The sequence below is a fragment of the Chiloscyllium plagiosum genome, unplaced genomic scaffold (assembly GCF_037043375.1).
Source record: "Chiloscyllium plagiosum isolate Xiang-an unplaced genomic scaffold, Cpla_swu_hap1 HiC_scaffold_10, whole genome shotgun sequence".
Classification (NCBI taxonomy): domain Eukaryota; kingdom Metazoa; phylum Chordata; class Chondrichthyes; order Orectolobiformes; family Hemiscylliidae; genus Chiloscyllium; species Chiloscyllium plagiosum.
The window spans coordinates 103,288,113-103,308,678 of NW_028270148.1; the positions used below are offsets into that span (position 1 = coordinate 103,288,113).

At 40.4% G+C, this 20,566-nt stretch overlaps 1 protein-coding gene across 5 annotated transcripts in view; it reads left to right on the plus strand.

Annotated features, from left to right (window-relative positions):
- The window catches only part of kiz (kizuna centrosomal protein), a 188,737-nt gene that overhangs the window by 22,917 nt on the left and 145,254 nt on the right, over positions 1 to 20,566 (plus strand). For all 5 annotated transcript variants that reach the window (XM_087991617.1, XM_087991614.1, XM_043696535.2 and 2 more), the window contains exon 4: positions 7,065 to 7,157. In XM_087991617.1, the coding sequence (XP_087847743.1) occupies positions 7,065 to 7,157 (93 nt within the window). The remainder of the gene's footprint in view (positions 1 to 7,064; positions 7,158 to 20,566) is intronic.

Genomic DNA, 20,566 nt, shown 5'->3' on the forward strand with positions numbered 1-20,566 from the left:
AATAATTGATTATTTTGATAATCGATTTGACCTTAAACAAGGGAAGCCATACTGATCTAACACTGTGCGCTCTACCGGCGAGTTTGTTTAAATTGATAATTTTGATGATTCTGCTATTTAAACAAATTAATCTTTGCATCCTGCAAATTGCAGATTAAACTGAGAAGGACTAAACCCTTACCATCACATAAATATATGAAATCCCAGCATTAAAACAAGGTCACGGACCGCTTTACAATCACAAGAGCGTTTGTCAGTTTCCAATTAACTCAATGTCGCGATAGAAAGACAGAAGCACTGCCTCGCGCATGTGTTTACTTTCTTTGCCATTTTTTCCATGAATGGCCCAGTAAAGTGACGGGAATAAAGCACTCACTTTTACAAAGAGCTGTGTAACTAACCCTTACGTTAAAAATATCCAGAATTGCTGTTGCTTGAGGTGTTTGGGTTTCTTAGTTCTTTGCCAGTGTTTCCACATGTTCTTCAGTACAGGTAATCCGAATCCACTTACCTCTTTGATGCAATGTTTTTATAGGACCTTGAGACCTTATTTGGGTTATCCAAAATTTGAGTAATTGATATTTGAATAATCGAGGTTTCTCTATATTTGGATGGTTGTGTTACCCGAAACACTACTTGGGTAGTGTCTCCCGTGCATCCTCCTGTAAACAAAAAAAAAGATTCTGTGCACCGGATTGGTAAGGTAACTAGTTTTTTTTTATTCTTTTATTTTTCTACAGTCTCTTTGAGAATTTCGAATAGTGGGAATGGTGATTAGGGCAGTTGAATGCTCCTCCTGCAGAATGTGGGAGATAACGGTCACCATTAGTGTCCCTGTTTACTTCCTCTGTGGGAAGTGCAACTCCAGCACCATGAAAACCGCATTAGGGAACTGGAGCTGGATGAACTTCGGATCATTTGGGAGGCTAGGGAGTTATTGAGAGGAGTTGCAGGGTGGTAGTCACACCTCGGATGCAAAAAGAAGGCAGATGGGTTATAGTCAGGGGACAGAAAGGGAACCGGCAGGCAATGGAGCGAACCTCGTGTGGCCATTCCCCTCAATAACAAGTATACCAGTTTGGATACTGTTGGGGAGAATGACTTACTAGGGCTCATGTTCTTCGGGAGGGTTTAAACTGATTCAGCAAGTTCACCCAAATTATTCCGGATGCTCCTGGTGTTGAGAAGACACACTTCAAACCACCTTCCTGCTTGCCGGTGAACTCTTGCAACCTTGAAACATCATTTTTGACTTCACTCCTTTCAACCTCCTGGACACTGCAACTACGATTGAAGTTCCCATGCCCCTGGTACAACTTTGATATTTATCAGTGAAGAAGTTGATGATCTGTCTAGCAGACATTAGTTACCCACATAGAATGAAATAAACATTGCTTGGATCATTGATTCTAATAATCACATGTAAACCCTTAAAGAACAATTTTATTCCTAATTTCAGAAAACAGTACTTCACACCAAGCCTGAGTTGGATTTCTCTGGACAAGAGTACTGAAGGCAAAAGTCAGTTTTGGTATTGATTGATTTCTGAAGAGGGATAAGCTCGATGGACTGAATGGCATTCCTGTTGATGGAATGATAATAATTTATAATACATTGTATCCATGTTGCCCAAAAATGGCTATTCAGCCTAATCCCACTTTCCAGTACTTGGTTTGTCAGCTTGTCGGGTTGAGCACTCCAGGTCCAAATATTTTTTAAAACTGGTTGAACGTTTTTGACTCTACCACCTTTTTCAGGTAATGAGTCCAGACCCTATAACCATCTGGATGAGAACACATCTTCTCAACACTCTTCTCATTTACTTGACTTATGCTAGCATTCTGTACCATGCATATTCATTGTGAGATTAATCCCAGGAAAAGGTTTTGAGGGAAGAAAAATAAATATAAGTCATAAAAGGAAAATTTGAAGGGGGAGTTTAGAGCACCAAAACTGTGCATATGCCTTTGCAGGGTAAAGTGTGAAATAATTAATTTGCCACTTTATTGGTGGTACTTATGAAATCTGTTGTGGAAAGTAGTAGAGAAATAAATTTATCTATTCTAGGTCTTTTTTTTAATATTATTATGCTTGTATGCTATATCGGGGGTCAGTGTATTACACTGAAATTTCTGTAATCACTGATACTTCTATAACATTATTAGGCTCGACTTGCTGTGTGATCTGTGAAGACTGAAAAAGCAAAAATGCTAATCAGTGTTCATGAGCTGTTAATTGCTTTTCAATTATCCAGTGCTGCTTATTGAGTCCAAAACATTTTTCTGATACCTATGTCTTTCTGTATGAAGTTTCTGCATTCCAATTGCATAATTTTGCATCGCATTTTGTGTCTTCCACTGTGGACTTTGGCCTTTCACCTAAATACTTTCCAGAAAATAAAGACACAATTTTCAGAATTCCAAGGTGAATAGAATATCATCCTGGATCCACTCATCCGCTTTTCTCAATTAATGCATTTTTATCATTTATATACAGCAAGCTTTTCTTGTTGGTGCTACTTGCAGTGAAAAGTCCACTTTATTTGTCATTGATTATTTAACATTTCACTTTTGTCGTCAACTCCATTGTTTTGTTACTTTTGTTTTTCTTTTTATTCTTTTCTGCTATTTCCTTTGCTCTTTTTTTTTGAATATTTAATTTTTTCTCCCACTGCTGAAGTTGGAACAAGACTTATTTGGGGAGGAAAAATTACTTTTTTAACAAGTGGTCATAATGTTTTCTTAGTAATTACTAACTGTTAATTAAATTATGCAATCATGTGATTTTGAAATGTGTAATGTCTCATTATGGATGTCTGGAGAAATTTAGGCATATGCCACTTTTTTAATTAAAAGAGTTATTTTGTCCTCCTGATTTGTATATGAACTGATCACCAAAAAACAGCATAGGACCCCCAAAGGGCAATTCATCTGACAGAGTTTATTCCTTTCAGAATTTTCCTACATCTAACTCCTTTTATAATTGCAAGCTTTGCTAAATCATGAATTGATTTACTTCCCTCTTCAATGCTTCATTTAGCTTCATGTTTACTGCACTAGATGGCAATCTCTTACATAAGTGTGGAGTATGCTGTCTAGGTTAGAAAACAGGCACACTTCAACTGAGGATGTTCAGAATTTGAATTCTCTTTTACAGCCTATTGTTGGAGCATCGTCTATAAATTCATTTAAAAACATATAATGTTTGACGATCATTAAAAGGTTATGGAGAGATGGATGGAAAGTTGTTACTATTTAAATGAGGTGCCTGTGTGCAGCAAAATAATAGTTCACAATAGTTTGGCTTTTCACCAATAGTTGTCAAAAATGACACTGAGCTTCCAGTTGCTTGCCACTTTAATGCACCACCATGTTCCCATGTCAGTATTTCTGTTTAAGGCCTACAAGGCTTAATGCAAGCTGGACAAACAGCTCATCTTCCACCCAGGCAACTTAAAGCCGACATTGAGTGTAACAATTTCATAACATGATCAAGCTCCTCGATGAGCAGAATGAGATAGGCAAACAATGACATAGTTAATCATAAGCTGAGATGGAGATCAGCTGAGACAGTGTTAGGTAGGGTGCGAATGAGAATTGTGTATAGTTGAAAACAACCCCTATAATGCAGAACCTGGGGTGTTATGAAGGGGGAGAGGTGACGACTGACACAGAGGAGTGTGATCTTCCTATTAAATTGTTGCACTCAATGTTGAAGACGTATGCCAATGTGAACTTTTTGGAGGTACCAGGAGACATAGCCTTAAATGTAATCAAAGAGCTGGTCAGGCTTTTAAATAATTTTTTAAATGATTTTTGTGACTTTAAAGTGAACTTGAATCTCATCACTCCCATTTATTTTATGAGAACAAATTGTTCTAAATCTGGAATCATCATTTTGCTTGTCTGAACCCTATCCCTTGCATTTAGATCTTTTCTTATATATGGCAACATTGTGTCAACCCCTGCCATTGTGGTTGCTTTATAAGATATAATTAAGTCTTTCCTTTTGCTTTATGTTTTGCCTGTCTACTTAAATACTCAAATTTATGTTTTATGTCTCTGCTGTTGTTCTACTTCTTGCTTTTTTAAATCCTCAAACAGTGAAAATGTTCATTGTTGCTTCCAAAGGTACTTTAAAATGTACATTATGTATTCAGTATAGACATATATCGTAAAGTGAAATGTAGGATGGAGAAAATAGAAGCTGGAGTTTTTTTTAAACAAAATAAGTCTCCAAACGTTTGTAGGGAACAAGTTATTAAACTGAAGCAGACCAACAGTTCGAGAGTGGTTGAGTATTTCTAAAGCAGCTAGTTTCAACCAAAACTGGTAATACACCTTCTAAGCTTATATTAAATGCAAACTGGTCAGGATTATTTTAGGAAGAGTAGAGACCAGTTAGCATCTACTTTGGAAATTAGCTTACAAGAGAAATGGGGATTGCATATCTTACAGGTGCAGTTTTCTACATAAATGGAGTAAACGTTGAAGGGCAAGTTCAAAGGTGGGTAATGAAACCTTTCTGAAATGTATTTATCAGTGGGGCTGAACTTCACATATCCATTTAACTCTATATGGTAATAGAATTAAATTAGGAGTTTTAGATGTCAAGCTTACTTTTTCAAATAAACCTGTTGGACTATAGCCCGGTGTCACTTGCTTTTTGACTTTGTCCACCCTAGTCCAACACCAGCACCCCTACATCATATTTATTTCATACAGACCTTCAGTATTGTTTTAAAGTATTTATTACAGTCCATTACCATTCCAAAATCAAGAGTAATAATACAGACTAAGATAGGTTTTTTGCTCTGTTCTGCCTGATTTCAAGATAATTAGATGGGTAAGTTTTGAGAATAGATTCTCATTACGATAGAGCTATACCACTTAAATGGATGACCAATTTGAAGACATTTTATTTAGCAGATGGAGGAAGCAGTTTAAAATGATATACCTATTCAGTTACTGTTGCTGTTAAAATTATTATTGTTTTTGTGTTTTATTGTTGCCATTCATGAGTGTCTATGAATTTTAATTATTCATCTCTCACCTTCCTCTTCAGAGTGGTTTCCCATTAGGATATATCTTTGCTTCTTGGAGAAAGAGGAGGGGAAAGAAAGTGAGGCCAAACTGATGTGATAGCAGTAGTTAAACTTAGCACCCAGCACCAATACTTTATGACCAAAGCATGCATCCAGAGATGTGAGTTTACAGGAGAAGCTATAAGGGTTAGACTTCATGCTCTGAGAAAACCTGTAGCTTGTTCCACCACGTGTATCATTCAATTGACATGGTATTTCCTGCTTCACATGGACATGCTGACTATCTGATGTATTTCCATTGCCTAGATCGGAGCTGTGGTGTTCAACTGAACTGATTTCAGATGTCACAGTTGAAATGTGCAATTTTGTTTTTTCTAATACTTAGCCAGTCAGATTCTGATTTGCTAAGGTCACATTTTGTTTCATTTCATTTAACGAAAATTAATTTGCCTTTCACTGAAACACATGCAATGCTGCAAACTTGGTTTCAACATTAAACCAGAAGCTGCTTATCCAAAAAAAAAGATGAGAGTAAAGCAAGTTCTTTTTATTTAAAATGCAATTCGAAAGGTTTTAATCCACTCATCCTAATGCCATCACATTACAGTACTCAACCATCAGAGAGAGTTCACCTCTCTATCACATCTATAGGTTTATTTTTATTGTTTCCTTCAATCCCTGGTCTTGAGAGTTTGGTAGCCACTTCCTTGATTTAGACTGTCAACTCCGAATAACTCCTTTGGGTTTTAGTTAAACACTTCTAGTTTTGAAGTATTAAGTTTAAATCCTTACATTGGAGGTAACTTATTTCTGAACTTTTCTGAATGAATGAATCCAAAGATTGATTGAACGATGAAGGCACACTGGCCTTCATCAGTCAGGGCATTGAATATAGAAGTTGGGAAGTTTTGTTGCAGTTATACAGGACATTGTTGAGACCACTGTTGGAGTATTGTGTTCAGTTTTCGTCACCTAATGGGAAGGATATTATTAAACTGGAAAGATTTCAGAAGATTGCCAGGACTCAATCGTCTTAATTATAGCAAGAGGTTGGACAAGCGAGGTCTTCTTTCTTTGGAGCATAGGTGACTGAAGGAGGATCTTTAAACGAGTGCAGAAGATCATGAGAAGCATGGATAGGGTGAATGCACTCAGTCTTTTCCCCAGGGTTGGGGAATCAAGCAGTAGAGGGCATCAGTTTAAGGTTAGAGGGAAAAGAATAAGTGGGAACTTGAGAAGCAACTTTTTTTCCCCCACATTGGATGGTATGCATTTGAAATAAGCTACCAGCAGAAGTGGTTGAGGTGGGTACATTAGCAACATATAAAAGGCATTTTATACGTGGAAATGAAAGGTTTAGAAGGATATGGGCAAGTGCATGGATCAATTTGGGCCAAAGGGCTGTCTCCGTACTGTCAGACTCTATGACTAACTCTTTTCTCTCTCATAAACTGTTTTGTGTATCTGACTTCAACCAGGATTCTGCAAACTAATGAACCAAACCTTTCTAACCACGTGGTTTTCTTCTAAGGAAAAATTAATTTTTATCTTACTAAACAGCAAGCAAGCTAATACTCTTTGATGTTTATTGTGTTCACTTGTTAAATTCTCCCAGTGCAAACAAATTCCCATTGTCACCTCAGCAATTCCCCCTCTCTCAGACTGGTTGAAATAAAATCATGACTCCAGAAAGACTGATATGTGTATATGAAGTAATAATTAACTTATCAAAACTTATATGTACTAATTCTAAATCCAAACTCTACCAGAAATGAGAGTGATAAAAGTATATATGAATCACATATCGCATATGAATCAATTCTGAGGAAGGGTCACTCGACTTAAAACATTTAACTATGATTTTTCTCCACAGATGCTGCCAGACCTGCGGTGCTTTTCCAGCAATTTATATTTTTGTCTATTAATCACATACCATGCATTACATGTTATTAAAGCAAAACTTTAAGAAAGTTGAAAAAGAAAAGGTTTAAATAATGTCTATTTTATTTTTGTATCGTAGATGGAATATGAAAAACAAATTGAAAAGTTAATGCCAATTTGGAGTGAGAACCTGAAATCACAAAGGAAGGAGAAGGAAGCCACTATTGAGCAAGTAAGATTGGAATTCTTTAAATGTATTATGTATTTGTGTTAATGAAAAATCAAGCAAGACCTCTCAAGTTGTGCCATTGTAAATTTTTGTGATACCAGGAGGGGATTATAATGGAGATCATGGACATTACAACATTCGTAAATTTGCAAGTTTCAGAATCAGACAGGCAAAGACAGGAGATTTTCAGGCAAATTTAACATAACTTTGCTGTTATTGCTATTATAGCTTTTTTGGCAGTATCATTTGTTGATTCTCTATTCTTGAACTCACATCTTCCTTGTTCTTCCTCTCCCTGTTTGATTTTTCCAGCTTTGGTTACAAAGTAAATTATGACTGATACTATTATACGTCATGGAAGTCTAAATAAAACCTGATACATGTTTGATCTGGAAGAGGTTATGTGGAAGAGGTTATTACTGCTGACCATTGTCTTAGGCTTAACCAGAATGTTTAATTCCACCCTGAAAATTTCATTGTATATTGTAAAGCAGGCCTAATTCTGTCTCCATACATCACCAGTGTTACCCAATCTCAATACATCTGATGCCAAGAACCTCAACTGTCTTTGTCACCCATGACACTTCCAGGCTCAGTTATCTAATGCTTTCCTGGCCAGTCTGCTATCCTTAATGCTCTCTAAACTTCAGTTCATTTAAAGTTTTGCGGCCAATAAGTATCTTATGCCCATTTTCATGATGTGAGTGGTGAGAATTATATCTGTGTGCACATCACCACAAATAGCCTGCAAGTTCCCAGACATAGGCACCACAAAGTGGGCAATGGACTTATGGGAAAACAGTGATGATTGAGTGTTTTATGATATGGTAGCTCATTGATTAGAATGACTAAGTTTGATGTAGGAACAGAGGTGTGTCACAACATGCTATTTCAGTTGCCTCCATTGCAAGATTAATCCAGTAGAGAATCCTGTAGAGATTTTTATGGCATGCAGAATACTAGTGTTTTAGTTGATGCTATTACATTTCACTTAATTTCACTACTCGCTGTTTGGAAAGTATTTTTCTCAACTTATATCAGCTTGTTCTGCAAATCACTTTAAATCTGTGCCCCTGGTTCGTGATTTTTTTATGAGTGAGAGCAGTTTCTCCTTATCTGTTCTCTCCAGTCCTTTTATAGTTTTGAAAACCTCTATCAGATCTCCTCTTAGATGTCTTATCTCCTGGGAGAACATACCCATTTCTTCAATCTGTCCTCCAAACTGAAATTTCTCATCATTAGAACTCCTGATTTATAGTTAGATATAATTGAACAAATTAGATATGACAGTAGATTACTTGATGTTTATAAACAATAGCATAAATTTCTTGTCTTATATGTTAGCAGGAAAACTGAATTTGCATTTATACAGTGCCTTATGACATACACAGAACTTTCTTAAGAACATTACAATGAATGAATTGTATGGAGTATAGTCAGTTATCCTGCAGCTACATGCAGTAGTCATATTTCACATACTTAAATCCCACAGGTCACAAATGAGTAGAAAATATGCTTTTTAGTACGGTTGATTCTGAGAGGCATGTTGGTTAGGACAATAGGAATATCCCTTGTTGCTTTTCAACTAGTACTAAAAACAGTTTTACATTCACCCAAACTTTTTTGACAACTGATTGGCATTTGCATTAAATAATAAATGAACTTGGACCTTCCATTCTTACTCTTTAGAATGTAATTTATGTGTCTGGTAATTTTTTGTCATTATCTTCATCCCTTCATCAGGAATGAGGCTTGTGGCTAGGGGGCTGAGACATAAATGGGAGGAGTTGGGGTTGGGGTGGGGGAGGTAGCTGAGAATGCAATAGGTAGATGAAGGTGGGGGAGAAAGTGACAGGTCGGAGAGGAGGATGGAGCGGATAAATGGAAAGACAATGGACAGGTCAAGAGGGTGGTGCTGAGTTAGAGGCTTGGGACTGGGATAAGGTGACGGAAATGGAAATGAGGAAACTGGTGAAATCCATATTAATACGTGTGGTGGCAGGGTCCCAAAGCGGAAGATGAGGAATCCTTCCTCCAGGCGTTTGGTGGTTAGGGTTTGACAATGGAGGAGGCCCGGGTCCTGCATATCCTTGGTGGAGTGGGAGGGGGAGTTGAAGTGATCAGCCACAGGGCAGTGGGGTTGGTTGGTGCAATTGTCCCAGAGATGTTCTCTGAAACAATCTGCAAGTTGGCGTCCTGTTTCCCTGATGTAGAGGAGACCACATCGGGTACAACGGATACAGTAGATGATGTTTGTGAATTTCAGTTGGATGTGGAGGAACCTTTGGAGCCTTGGACGGAGGTGAAGGGAGAGGTGTGGGCGCAGATTTTGCACTTCTTGCGGTGGCAGGGGAAGATGCCAGGAAAGGGGTGAGAGCTGGTTGGGGCCGTGGATCTGACAAGGGAGTTCAGCCAAGCAGATGAGGGTGTCAGTGGAAGGATATTGGTTGGGACAGCGTGAGGAGGAAGAAACTGAGGGCTTGGAGACCTTTCTCATGGTAGATAGTCTCTCCGAAATGCATATCCCTAGTGGTGGTTCTGTTTGTAGGTGGCGGACGTGATGGAGGATGATGCATTGTATACAGAGGTTGGTGGGTGGAAGCTGAAGACCAGGGGTATTCTGTCCTTGTTGCATTGGGAGGAGTGGGTTTCAAGGGCAGATATGCAGGAAGTGGAGGAGATGCGCTGGAGGGCATCGTCGACCATGTGGGAGGGGAAATTGTGGTCTTTTAAGAAGGAGGCCATCTGGGATTTTCTATGTTGGAGTTGGTCGGCAGAGGCAGAGGAATTGGGAATAATATCACACCCGACCCCCATAATCACGCCCACTCCAGTGGCAGTCTCTGCCCCCACCCCAAGTCCTAGCTCCCAGCTCTGCCGTGTTTTTACTATTCCCCCAGACCTCCCCCTTACTGAGGATGAACGTTCAGTCCTCAGCAAAAGTCTCACCTTCATCGTCTGTGCTCCTGGATTAATGAGTTCGCCAAGCGTTGTGATTTCTTCTGTCACCTCCATTTTTTCAATCAACATTCCCACCCACCCACCCACCGAGGGCCTCTTCTCTCACCTCCAACACACCCCATCCACCTGGACACCCCCTACTGGCCTGTTACCCGCCCTTGGCCTGTTCATTTCCAGCTGCCGCCGTGACATAGACCACCTCAACCTGTCCACCCCCCTCACCCACTCCAACTTCCCGCCCTCGCAATATGCAGCCTTCCACTCCAACCCCAACATCACCATCAAACCAGCAGACAAAGGGGACGCTGTGGTAGTTTGGGGCACTGACCTCTACACGGCTGAAGCCAGATGCCAACTTGCAGACATCTCCTCCTCCTCCTGCCGCCCCCTCAATCATGACCTCACCTACCATCACCAAATCATCATCTCCCAGACCATCCATAGCTTCTTCATCTCTGGAGATCTCCCATCCACAGCCTCCAACTGCATCATCTGCAAACCCCGCACTCCTGATATTACCTCATACCAAAGATTTACAAACCTGATTTCCCCAATCAACCCATTATCTCAGCCTGTTCCTGTCCCACTGAACTGCTGTCTACATACCTTGACACCATTCTGTCCCCCTTAGACCAGGAACTCCACACCTACATTTGGGACACCACCCATGCCCTTCACCTCCGCTAAGAATTTTGTTTCCCCGGCCCCCAGTGCCTTATCTTCATCATGGAAACCCTGTCCCTGTACACATTTATCCACCACAATGGAGGCCTCTAAGCCCTCCGTTTCTTCCTCCTCACACTGTCCCAACCAGTACCCTTTCACTGACACCCTCATCAGACTGGCTGAACTGGTCCTCACTCACTTAACAACTTCTCCTTCCAATCCTCCCACTTTGACCAAATCAAAGGGTAGCCATGGGCACCCGCATGGGACCCAGCTATGCCTGACTCTTTGTTGGGTACGTGGAACAGTCCCTCTTCCGTAGTTACACCAGCATCATCCCCCACCTTTTCCTCCACTACATTGGTTACTGTATCGGCGCTATCTTGTGCTCGCACGAGGAGGTTGAACAGTTCATCAACTTCACTAACATCGTTCACCCCGACCTCAAATGCAATTGGACGATCTCAGTCACCACCCTCCCCTTTCCATCTCCATCTCCAGTGCGATTAACCACGGATATAGACTACAAACCCACCAACTCCCACAGCTATCTGGACTACACCTCCTTCCACCCTGCCTCCTGTAAAAACGCCATCCTGTATGCCCAATTCCTCCCTCTTTGCCACATCTGTTCCCGGATGACCAATTTCACCACAGAAAATCCCAGATGGCCTCCTTCTTCAAAAACCGCAATTTCCCCTCTCATCTGGTCAGTGATGCTGTCCAGCACATCTCCTCCACTTTCTGCACCCCTGCCCTTGAACTCCACTCCTCCCAATGCAAGGAGGACAGACTTCTCTTTCTCTCTCTCTCTCTCTCTGTCTCTCTCTCTCTCTCTCTCTCTCACACACACACACACACACACACACACACACACACACACACACACACACACACACACACACACACACACACACACACACACACCACCCCCACTGGCCCTCACCTTTCACCCCACCAACCTCCGTATACATCGCATCATCCTGCGCCACTTCCGCCACCTACAAACAGACCCCACCACTAGGGATGTATTTCCCTCCCCACCCCTATCAGCGTTTCAGGGAGACCGTTCCTTCCGCGACTCCCTTATCAGATCCATGCCCCCAGCAACTTCCCCTGCCACCACAAAAAGTGCAAAACCTGTGCCCACACCTCTCCCCCCCCCCCCTCACCTCCGTCTTAAGACCCCAAAGGATCCTTCTAAATCTGACAGACATTTGCCTGTACCTCTGCAAATGTCATGTACTGCATCCGTTGTACCAGATATAGAAAAATACAGCACAGAACAGGCCCTTCGGCCCACGATGTTGTGCCGAACATTTGTCCTAGCTCTGGTCTCCTCTGCAAGGTGCCAACTTACAGATCATTTCAGAGAACATCTCTGGCACACCCGCAGTAACCAATCCCACTGCCCTGTGACTGATCATTTCAACACCCCCTCCCACTCTACCAAGGACATGCAGGTCCTGGGCATCATCCATCACAAGACCCAACCACCCAAAGCGTGGAGGAAGAACGCCTCATCTTCTTCCTTGGGACCCTACAACCACACAGGATTAATGGGGATTTGACCAGTTTCATCATTTGACCAGTTTCATCATTTCTCCCCCCGCCCCCCCAACCCCAAGCTTATCCCAGTCTCCAACACAGCATTGCCCTCTTGACCTTTCCATCGTCTTTCCCATCTATCTGCTCCACCCTCCTCTCCGACCTATCATCTTCTCCTCCATCTTCATCAACTACCCCTCCACCCCCTACCAAGCTCCATCCTCTTCCCACTTACCTTTTGTGTTTTTTAATGCTCTGAATTTCAAAATCTTGCATCTTTTGTTGTCAGACTCTGGCCATTTAGCTCTAAGTCTTGGGTTCAAATCTTCAAAAACTGACTATGTGAACAAGTGAAATCAATTTGGGAATTTTCCATTTAGTTCGTATTGGACATGAGCACATAAGTATCAATAACTTGGTGTCTTTCTCAGGAAAGACAAGTGTGTTAAAGAGAAAACAACCAATTCCTATAATCGGGCATTCTGGCTAGAGCTTAGAAATAGAACGCAATGTGTTGTAGGGAGCTTTATTTTGCATCTAATCATACTGGATTTATTGTGAAATGTTTAATGTGCCAAAAAATAGTATGCAGTAATGTAACAGGTTATAATTATTAGTTTGTTAGTTTTGCTGCTTTGTCTTCTGAGCTCTTTGGATGAACAAATCCCACCAATTTGGATGGCTTTGTACTTAGGGTCTTTTTCCCAATCTGTCTGAGCATTTAAGTTTTCTTTCATGTTTGTCCATGCTTTTATGTTCCACATTTGGCTTGGAGTAAATTTGGCAAGGCTCAGTGCTCTCATGCAAAGTTGGCAGTATGAATCTTACAAATTATGCTAATATTGATGAATGCCCACCGACAAGTTATTGAACTTCGATGTTTAGTGTTTGGTTTACAATGTAATTAAAATGCATGCCAGTGACGTGAGTGATTCAGCTCCAGTATCAACACAGAGTAAATATTTCATAGTTACAACAATCACTATTTGGAAGACATGTTGATGCTCTCCATTTGTTGTATTATCTATCCTATATCTTCATTCACTATTGAATTCAAAATAAATACTTGAATAAAGAGATATTGAGCTTAGCAAGTACCAGATTTCAGCTACATCTATTTTGTAAGACAGTCTGCTGTCTGAACTAATCAGAAAATCCATTGCGTTGCAATGTCATGTCCTCCTGCCTAATAATTACCATCTCACACCTATGAAGCTCTCAACAATGACTTGTATTCATGTTATGTCTTCAACAGAGTAAAAAGTCTGAAGGTGCTTCTTGGGACCACTATCAAACAAAACTTGACATTGAAACAAATAGAGAGACATTGAAACTTGTTACCGAAAGCTTGACTGAAGAAATAGGGTTTGAGGAACTGTTTAATGTTGGGAGGGAAATGGAAAAACAAAGAGGTTTAGGAAGGAACTGCCAGTGCTCTGGGTTAAGACAACTGAAAGAATTCCTGGCATAAATGAATAATTAAAATTGGGGATGCAGCAGAAGTTGGCTGGTTACAGAGCTGGAGGAGGCTTTGAGGTAGGGAGCCCTGGAGCCATGGCAATTTTGAAAATGAAAGATGAGAATTCTTTTAGCTTGAAGTGTCCTGACCTTGGAGCCAATGAGGATGGGAATAATGGATGTGCGTTAGAACTGAGCAAGAGTGTTGGATATGGAGGGTAGACAAAGGATGTTTGGCTAGTAGGGCATTGGATTATTCACATCTGACAGCAGTAAAGACATAAATGAAAGTTTCAACAGAAGATGAACAGAGGCGGAGGGGAAGACTGACAATGTTATGGAGTTGCAAAGCAGTCTTGGCGAGGATGTGTGATCAAAGGTTCACCTTAGGGTCAAATGTAATGCTAAGGTTGTGAATGTTCTTATTTTGTCTCAAGCAGTTGTCAGGCAGAGGAATGGAATCACTGAATAGCAAGTGATATCTATAACAGTGAGATATTCCTGATATTTAAGGAGAAAATGTATGCTCTGGATGTTAGACATGTAATGTGATTATTTCTTTCCTGGCATAACATTGGAAAAGGCGAAAACAGCAAGTAGAGGCATTCTTGGTGAGAAAGCATAAGTGGAGCGATTGGTGAAAGGGACAATGAACAGCCTTTCCCTCAGTATTAGACCTTTCTGGTTAGTTTTAAATCTTGATAATACGTTTGAACAAAATTATTTGACCCAGTGTTTAATGTCTCTCTAGCTAAGGATAGTAATAGTTGTCCGTAAAACAAGAAGCTGTCTCCTCAAAATCTGTTCATGGCAGCCTGCTTCTCTCTCCCTCGCTTCTCTCTCTCTCTCTCTCTCACACTCTCTCGCTTCTCTCTCTCGCTTCTCTCTGTGTCTCTCTCTCTCACACACACACATTTCTCTGTCCGTCTGTCATGATTTTCTTTCTTACTTGCTGTCAGTCTCAATATTCTTTAGCTCTACTTTACTCTTTTTATGCCCTTAAATTTAGTGTTTACTTTGTATTTTTCTTGCTGTCTTTCCTCCAGTGTACTCTTCCTTTCCTTGCATTTGTATTCCATTTTTCCTTGCCCCTGCTTAACATTTGTACATCTGTTTCATTTCATTCTGTGCTTTTCTATTTTTCTGTCGCTCCTGCACCCTTCAGTCACTTCAGTTTTGTTTCTCAGTTCCTCACTTTCAGCTCCCTTTGCTCCCTTTACTCCTACTTTTCTCCTTTCAGCCTTTTTGCTGCCTCTTCAACAGGTCTCTTTTCAATTTCCTTTTTGTGGCATGAAGAAGATGAGACAGCTGGCTGAAACTTGAGCACTCCAGGAATGAGACTTTTAATGCAAAATAGAAGATCAAACTTACAATAGGGAATGTTGTCATTTTCACAAGAGATTTTGCAAATGTAAGGGGAGTGGAACTTTCCCAAGTGATAGTCCAACAGAATTTAAGAAGTGCTGGAAGCAGCAGAAAATTGACATTTTGCTTTCTGTTAAATGTTGATTTGAGGCTAATCTGACTAACTTTGGGATGTTTGCATCAGCACAGTCTATTCTCATGATGGCAACACTTGTTTTGCTGTTTTCTGAGTAGTTGTAAAAAGCTGTACAGGTCTTAATTATATTAATGTGAAATGTAAGATGAGAACTCCTGGAAGTAGTTTTTTTTACTCACACTTTTTTGTTCACTATTTTCAGTACACAAGCAGAATAAATAATGCTGATATACTTAAGCTACTAATTTGAGAATTGCATGTGCAGACTACAAACTGTGTTTTGTACTGAGCTGCTGAAGATGTTTGCATATTCAATTGAATAGTTGGCTGTTTTGAAGGCTGTTGGAACCATCCTATTGTGAGAAACTTTGAAAAATAAAATGATAAAATTCCAAAAGGACCAGTGGAGTACATGGTTATATATTTGAAATCAAATTGAAATGACTAGTTATAAAGTTGAAGCCACCTAAGACATCCCTGTTGAAGTGTTCCCTCATCATTTGGTTTTGAGTACTTGAGATTCAGATAACTGAACCTTGTGTCATGTAGTCACTTCCACATTGTTAAACTTCAGTTATTAAACAATATTAAATGCTGTTAGATGACATAAAAGTGGGAGTACTACTACATTTAAAAATGTTGAGCAGCTTTTTTCCCCACCACCTGGTGGATGAGATGAGCTAGATTTTACATTGTTGAAAGAAGAATTTTGTGCAAAGTGACAAAGGAATAAAACAGTTCTTAAGGAATAAAAGAAAATGATTGATGAGCAGAAAGAAGAAATATAGCAATATTTCTGCTCAACTTAGGATGAAGTATTGGGTACTTCTGAACATAATTAAAAAGAAGCTAAATTTTGGTTGGTTACGTTGCTAAGAAGTTGAGTAAAACAGTGCATACTTACTGAAAAGTGAATGTGATGCAATTCACTGACCTGCTGACAATTAAAGCAGCTCTCATATGTGAGTGAATGTACTCCTCTATTTGAAGTATGCACAGGTTTATAGGAGTGTAAACTTGCCCATGATGTGAAGCTAGTCTTAGAAATCCACGTTCTCACTGTTTTCAATTGTTTATATTCCAGGTATGTGGCATTTGTGATAATCTCAACTAAGCTTTCCTAAATTTGACAGCTCTAGGTACAATTTAAAAAAAAGTAATAATTTACTTACCTTTTCCAGCTTCAGTATTGCTGTACAAATTTATTTTTATGTGGTAGTTGTAAATATATCTAAGATTGAATTTCAGTATTGCACTAATTTTAAGTCTGCTGACACTGGCATTTGTTCAGGAAGGTATTCATCTTTAAATAGATTCTCACAGATGGCTCTCTGAGGAAATAGAAAATGGCAAAGGGCATCACAAAACAAAGGTGGAGTGAATTATGAGTAATGTAAGAACCGACTTTATTGGTTAAATTGCCCTTGAAGTGTCATCTTTGCCTTATTTTAAATGAAATAATATGTGCTTTTTTCTTTTACTGAAATATTATAGAAATGTCATAGGGTTATATATTAAAGAAGTCCAGCAGTAGAGGAATGAGTTTAAAAGAATTAAAGGATTTTGAATGTTTATTTTGAGGTCAATAGTACAATACTTGACACTTACATGCCGACTCAACACATTTGGATCTCTGCAGCCCAAACATGTTTGGTGTCGATTTGAATGATGCAGTATATTACCCCGAAGCACTCAGAGCCTATACCCCCGCCTCCTACCACTACACTGGGCTAATTACAGCCCTAATTTTTATGTAAATAAGCCAACTTTCCAGTAATGCAGTTTGGAGTGGACATTTCAGGGCAGATTGCACCAAAAACAATTTTATTTGCCTGTAGATTTGCCTTCACCTTTCAATAGGACCACCCTTCTTTATGTACTTTACCTGCTTTCATCTCCATAACCCATTTAATGAAAGGGTCATTGTGCAAAGATCCCACTTATCATGGGAAACAACAGTAGCAAAATATAGGCAGTCAGTGGCCCTTCTTTCGCTGCTAATGTTCAACATTCCAGGCCCTAAACCTCACGGGACTGCCTGCACGTCATGGCCTAAGTGATAGGAGTGCCATTAAAATAATTAAATGTGTGATGCCAGCTCATTTTGATGCAGGGACACACAACACCTATGTAGCAGTGGTCCCAGTGGCACTGTAGGAGCAATACTATTAGTCCCATCGAAGCCCTTTGATAGGCTATATCCCTGTTTCTCAACTATGTGCTATTCCTCAGCAATAACATCCAAAAACACCGGGTGCAATTTTCTCCAGCTTGAGGTAGAGAGAAGAATGGTGAGCATGATGACTTAATTGGGCAAGAGTCCAAAAAACACATTCTTGCTGTCAACATAAACGTTTGCAATTAAGTCCTCCCTCCTTAGGTGTGAGATCAAATTCCCACCATTAGGTGGGAATTTGTATATCTTAGCATCTCATTAGTTACACAATTCCCTTTCCTGATTAACTTTTTCCCAATTGAGAAACTTGATACTTCGAAATCCTGACAATAATAACTAAGTGAGTATCTGTAGCGTTCGACACTCTGCCTTGAGTCTGGTGAGTTCACGGCAGTACTGGCCATCTTCCTTCTTTTTACTTTAGACGGAACTGTTACAACTGCAAAATGAGCCTTCGTGCTTATTGGATGCAATGTCTCCCTGAACTCTCTATCCACACAACTAGGCATTGGCAGCACATTAGCCACAGACTGTCAGGTTGCTTGTGGTCAGGCAGGCTCAGATAGTACTTTTTATCTCTCAGCAAGCTTAAGCAGCAGTCTCTGCTTGAGACGTAGTGTTTTCACACGGAGGGATAAACACCCAATCTCTGACTAGGAGGTGAAAAATCAGCAGAATTGCATTTGGTTGCTGAGGGAATGGTCACAGTTGTATGGGCAATTGCAGATGGTAGGATGAGACTTGGTTAGTCCCTCTGAAGGTAGACTGTCAGGCAAGTTATGATTACTTTGGCCTCCATGTGGGGAGGGTACAGAGCCAGTAGGAGCATAGGAATCTCACGAGCCATGGGCTCCATTGGTAAAGCAGGCACATCAGTGGTGATACAAAGGGGCTAAACCAAAATGAGTGGAGGGTGAAAGATCATAGGAGCTAAAAGGCACATGAACTATGAGGAATAATTCATGGGTTACAGACAGAGCCTGCAAATGGATAGTTGCCATCTCACTGTAATAATTCTAAAATCAACTGTGCAGTAAGGTTTCAATATAGAAAAAAGCACTTTGGGAGAATTAAGTCAGCAGTGAGGACACTACTGTTGCATCACAAGAACCTGGCAATTCAGGAATGCATTCATGACGTAACCATCAGCAGTGTGTTGTATTGCCACCTTGCGATCTCTGAGATCAACAGGACTCAGTGGAAGAAGCCACTCTTGATTATGCCTCCTCTTCCAAATTGCTTTAGGCACAAAGTCCCAAAGACTACAAGCTAACGTGTTACTGCTGTCATATTCTTATATGTAATACGGAACCTCCAGGACATGACTATAGATATAGCCAAAGAAGGTGTTGTTGAAGAGGGAACATTTGAATGGGATCTCATGACAATTGCGTCATGAATGTGGACACTTTGTTGGGCCACCTTACATGAAGTAATACATCACCCTAAACTCTTTATCAGTGTATTACATTTGATTCTTTGCACCTACTACACACTACCCCCTCAAGAAGGTAACATTCATCTTCATATTGAAGGATGTCAGGACTTAGGCATGCACTTAATAATACGTGTAACCCTCTTACATTTTTAGAGGTCTATTTCACCTTAAGAAAGAACACCCAAAGTAAATCCAGTTGTCCTTCTGGTGATGCTGCTAATCAAAAACAATGCATGCAGCTGACAGTAGAGAGAACAGATTCTGCAGGCCCAACATGGAGCAGCCACCACCAGCTGTGGCACAGAATTTAGATGGAGAAGCAACAGGATAAAATCCACCAAGGATGTAGAAGGTTGTGGCTGGAAATGTATCTACAGAGCTTATTGCAGCTGGCTGCAAATATGTGTGGTCCAAAGCAGAAGACTTTCTAGTTTCAGTGTTCTAGCGATTCATCTGTAGCCACCTTGGCTGCAATCCTGAATTTAGAGATGTGTGATTCCCCAACAGATGACGATATCTGCTGATACCCTCGTTTTGTTGCTGATAAGAAAGGATCCAATATATAGTGATTGCAAAGCAACACATCCTTTTGCAGTTTGAAGGTGCTCCACATCTTTAACATTGTTTCACTTATCCTAGACAATAAGACTACAGCAGATACTGTATTAGTGGATATAATATTATATAATCAATTTGTAATTATTAAATTGATAAAAGTGCTGACTTTACATAATGCCTGAATATTCATGCTATCAATTTGCACTCAGAATGTTTTTACTTCTTCTCCCTCTCAGGAGGGGTTCAGGCTGTGGCCTTGTCATGGCTGCTGATCCCCAAGTGATGCTCATGCCTGCAGAAGAGAAAGGTTTAGTAGTGAGGATGGAAAAAAAAACAGAACATTGTGTTGGCATTGATGTACATCCAAGAAGCACAAACCCAAAGTTGTTCATTGGATTTGTGGGCCGTTGATGTCTCCATGTCACCACAAAGATAGTCCTGGTCCTCTCAGACTGTTCTACAATTCTGTCCTATAAGTGGGGTGCGGAGTCTGCAGTGCTCCACAAACCCCTGCCAGTCTTAGTTGCTTCTCACTTCTGAGGGAGGGTTACCGGACCCGAAACATTAACTTTGATTTCTCTTCACAGATACTACCAGACCTACTGACCTTTCCAGCAAATTCTGGTATTGTTACTGATTTACAGCATCTGCAGTTCTTTCAGTTTTAATTTAGTGCTGTCTATCTACCTAATTAGAAGCCAATTTTTCTTGCTAAGAGACAAAGAAAAGGCTTGAGAATGATGGGAATTGGTGCAGGAGCAGATTGGTTATGCATGAACACCCAAGATGGTGAGGTATCCCCTTGAATGAGAGAGTAGGAAGCACAATGTGCAGGCAAAGATGATGAGATGGGTGTGAGCCCTTGAGTGGACATCATACATGTAATGCTGAGGCTTGCAGCCGATCACCTTTGGTGAGATGTGTATGCAGTGGCAGTGTTAGTGAATAATATCTCTTGGAGTATGTGGAGTGCAATTTATCCTTGTGGAGTTTCAGAAGATAATTGATTTTTTTGCTGCATAAACCGACCGACTCCCACAGCTACCTAGACTACACCTCCTCCCACCCTGCCCCTTGTAAAAACGCCATCCCATATTCCCAATTCC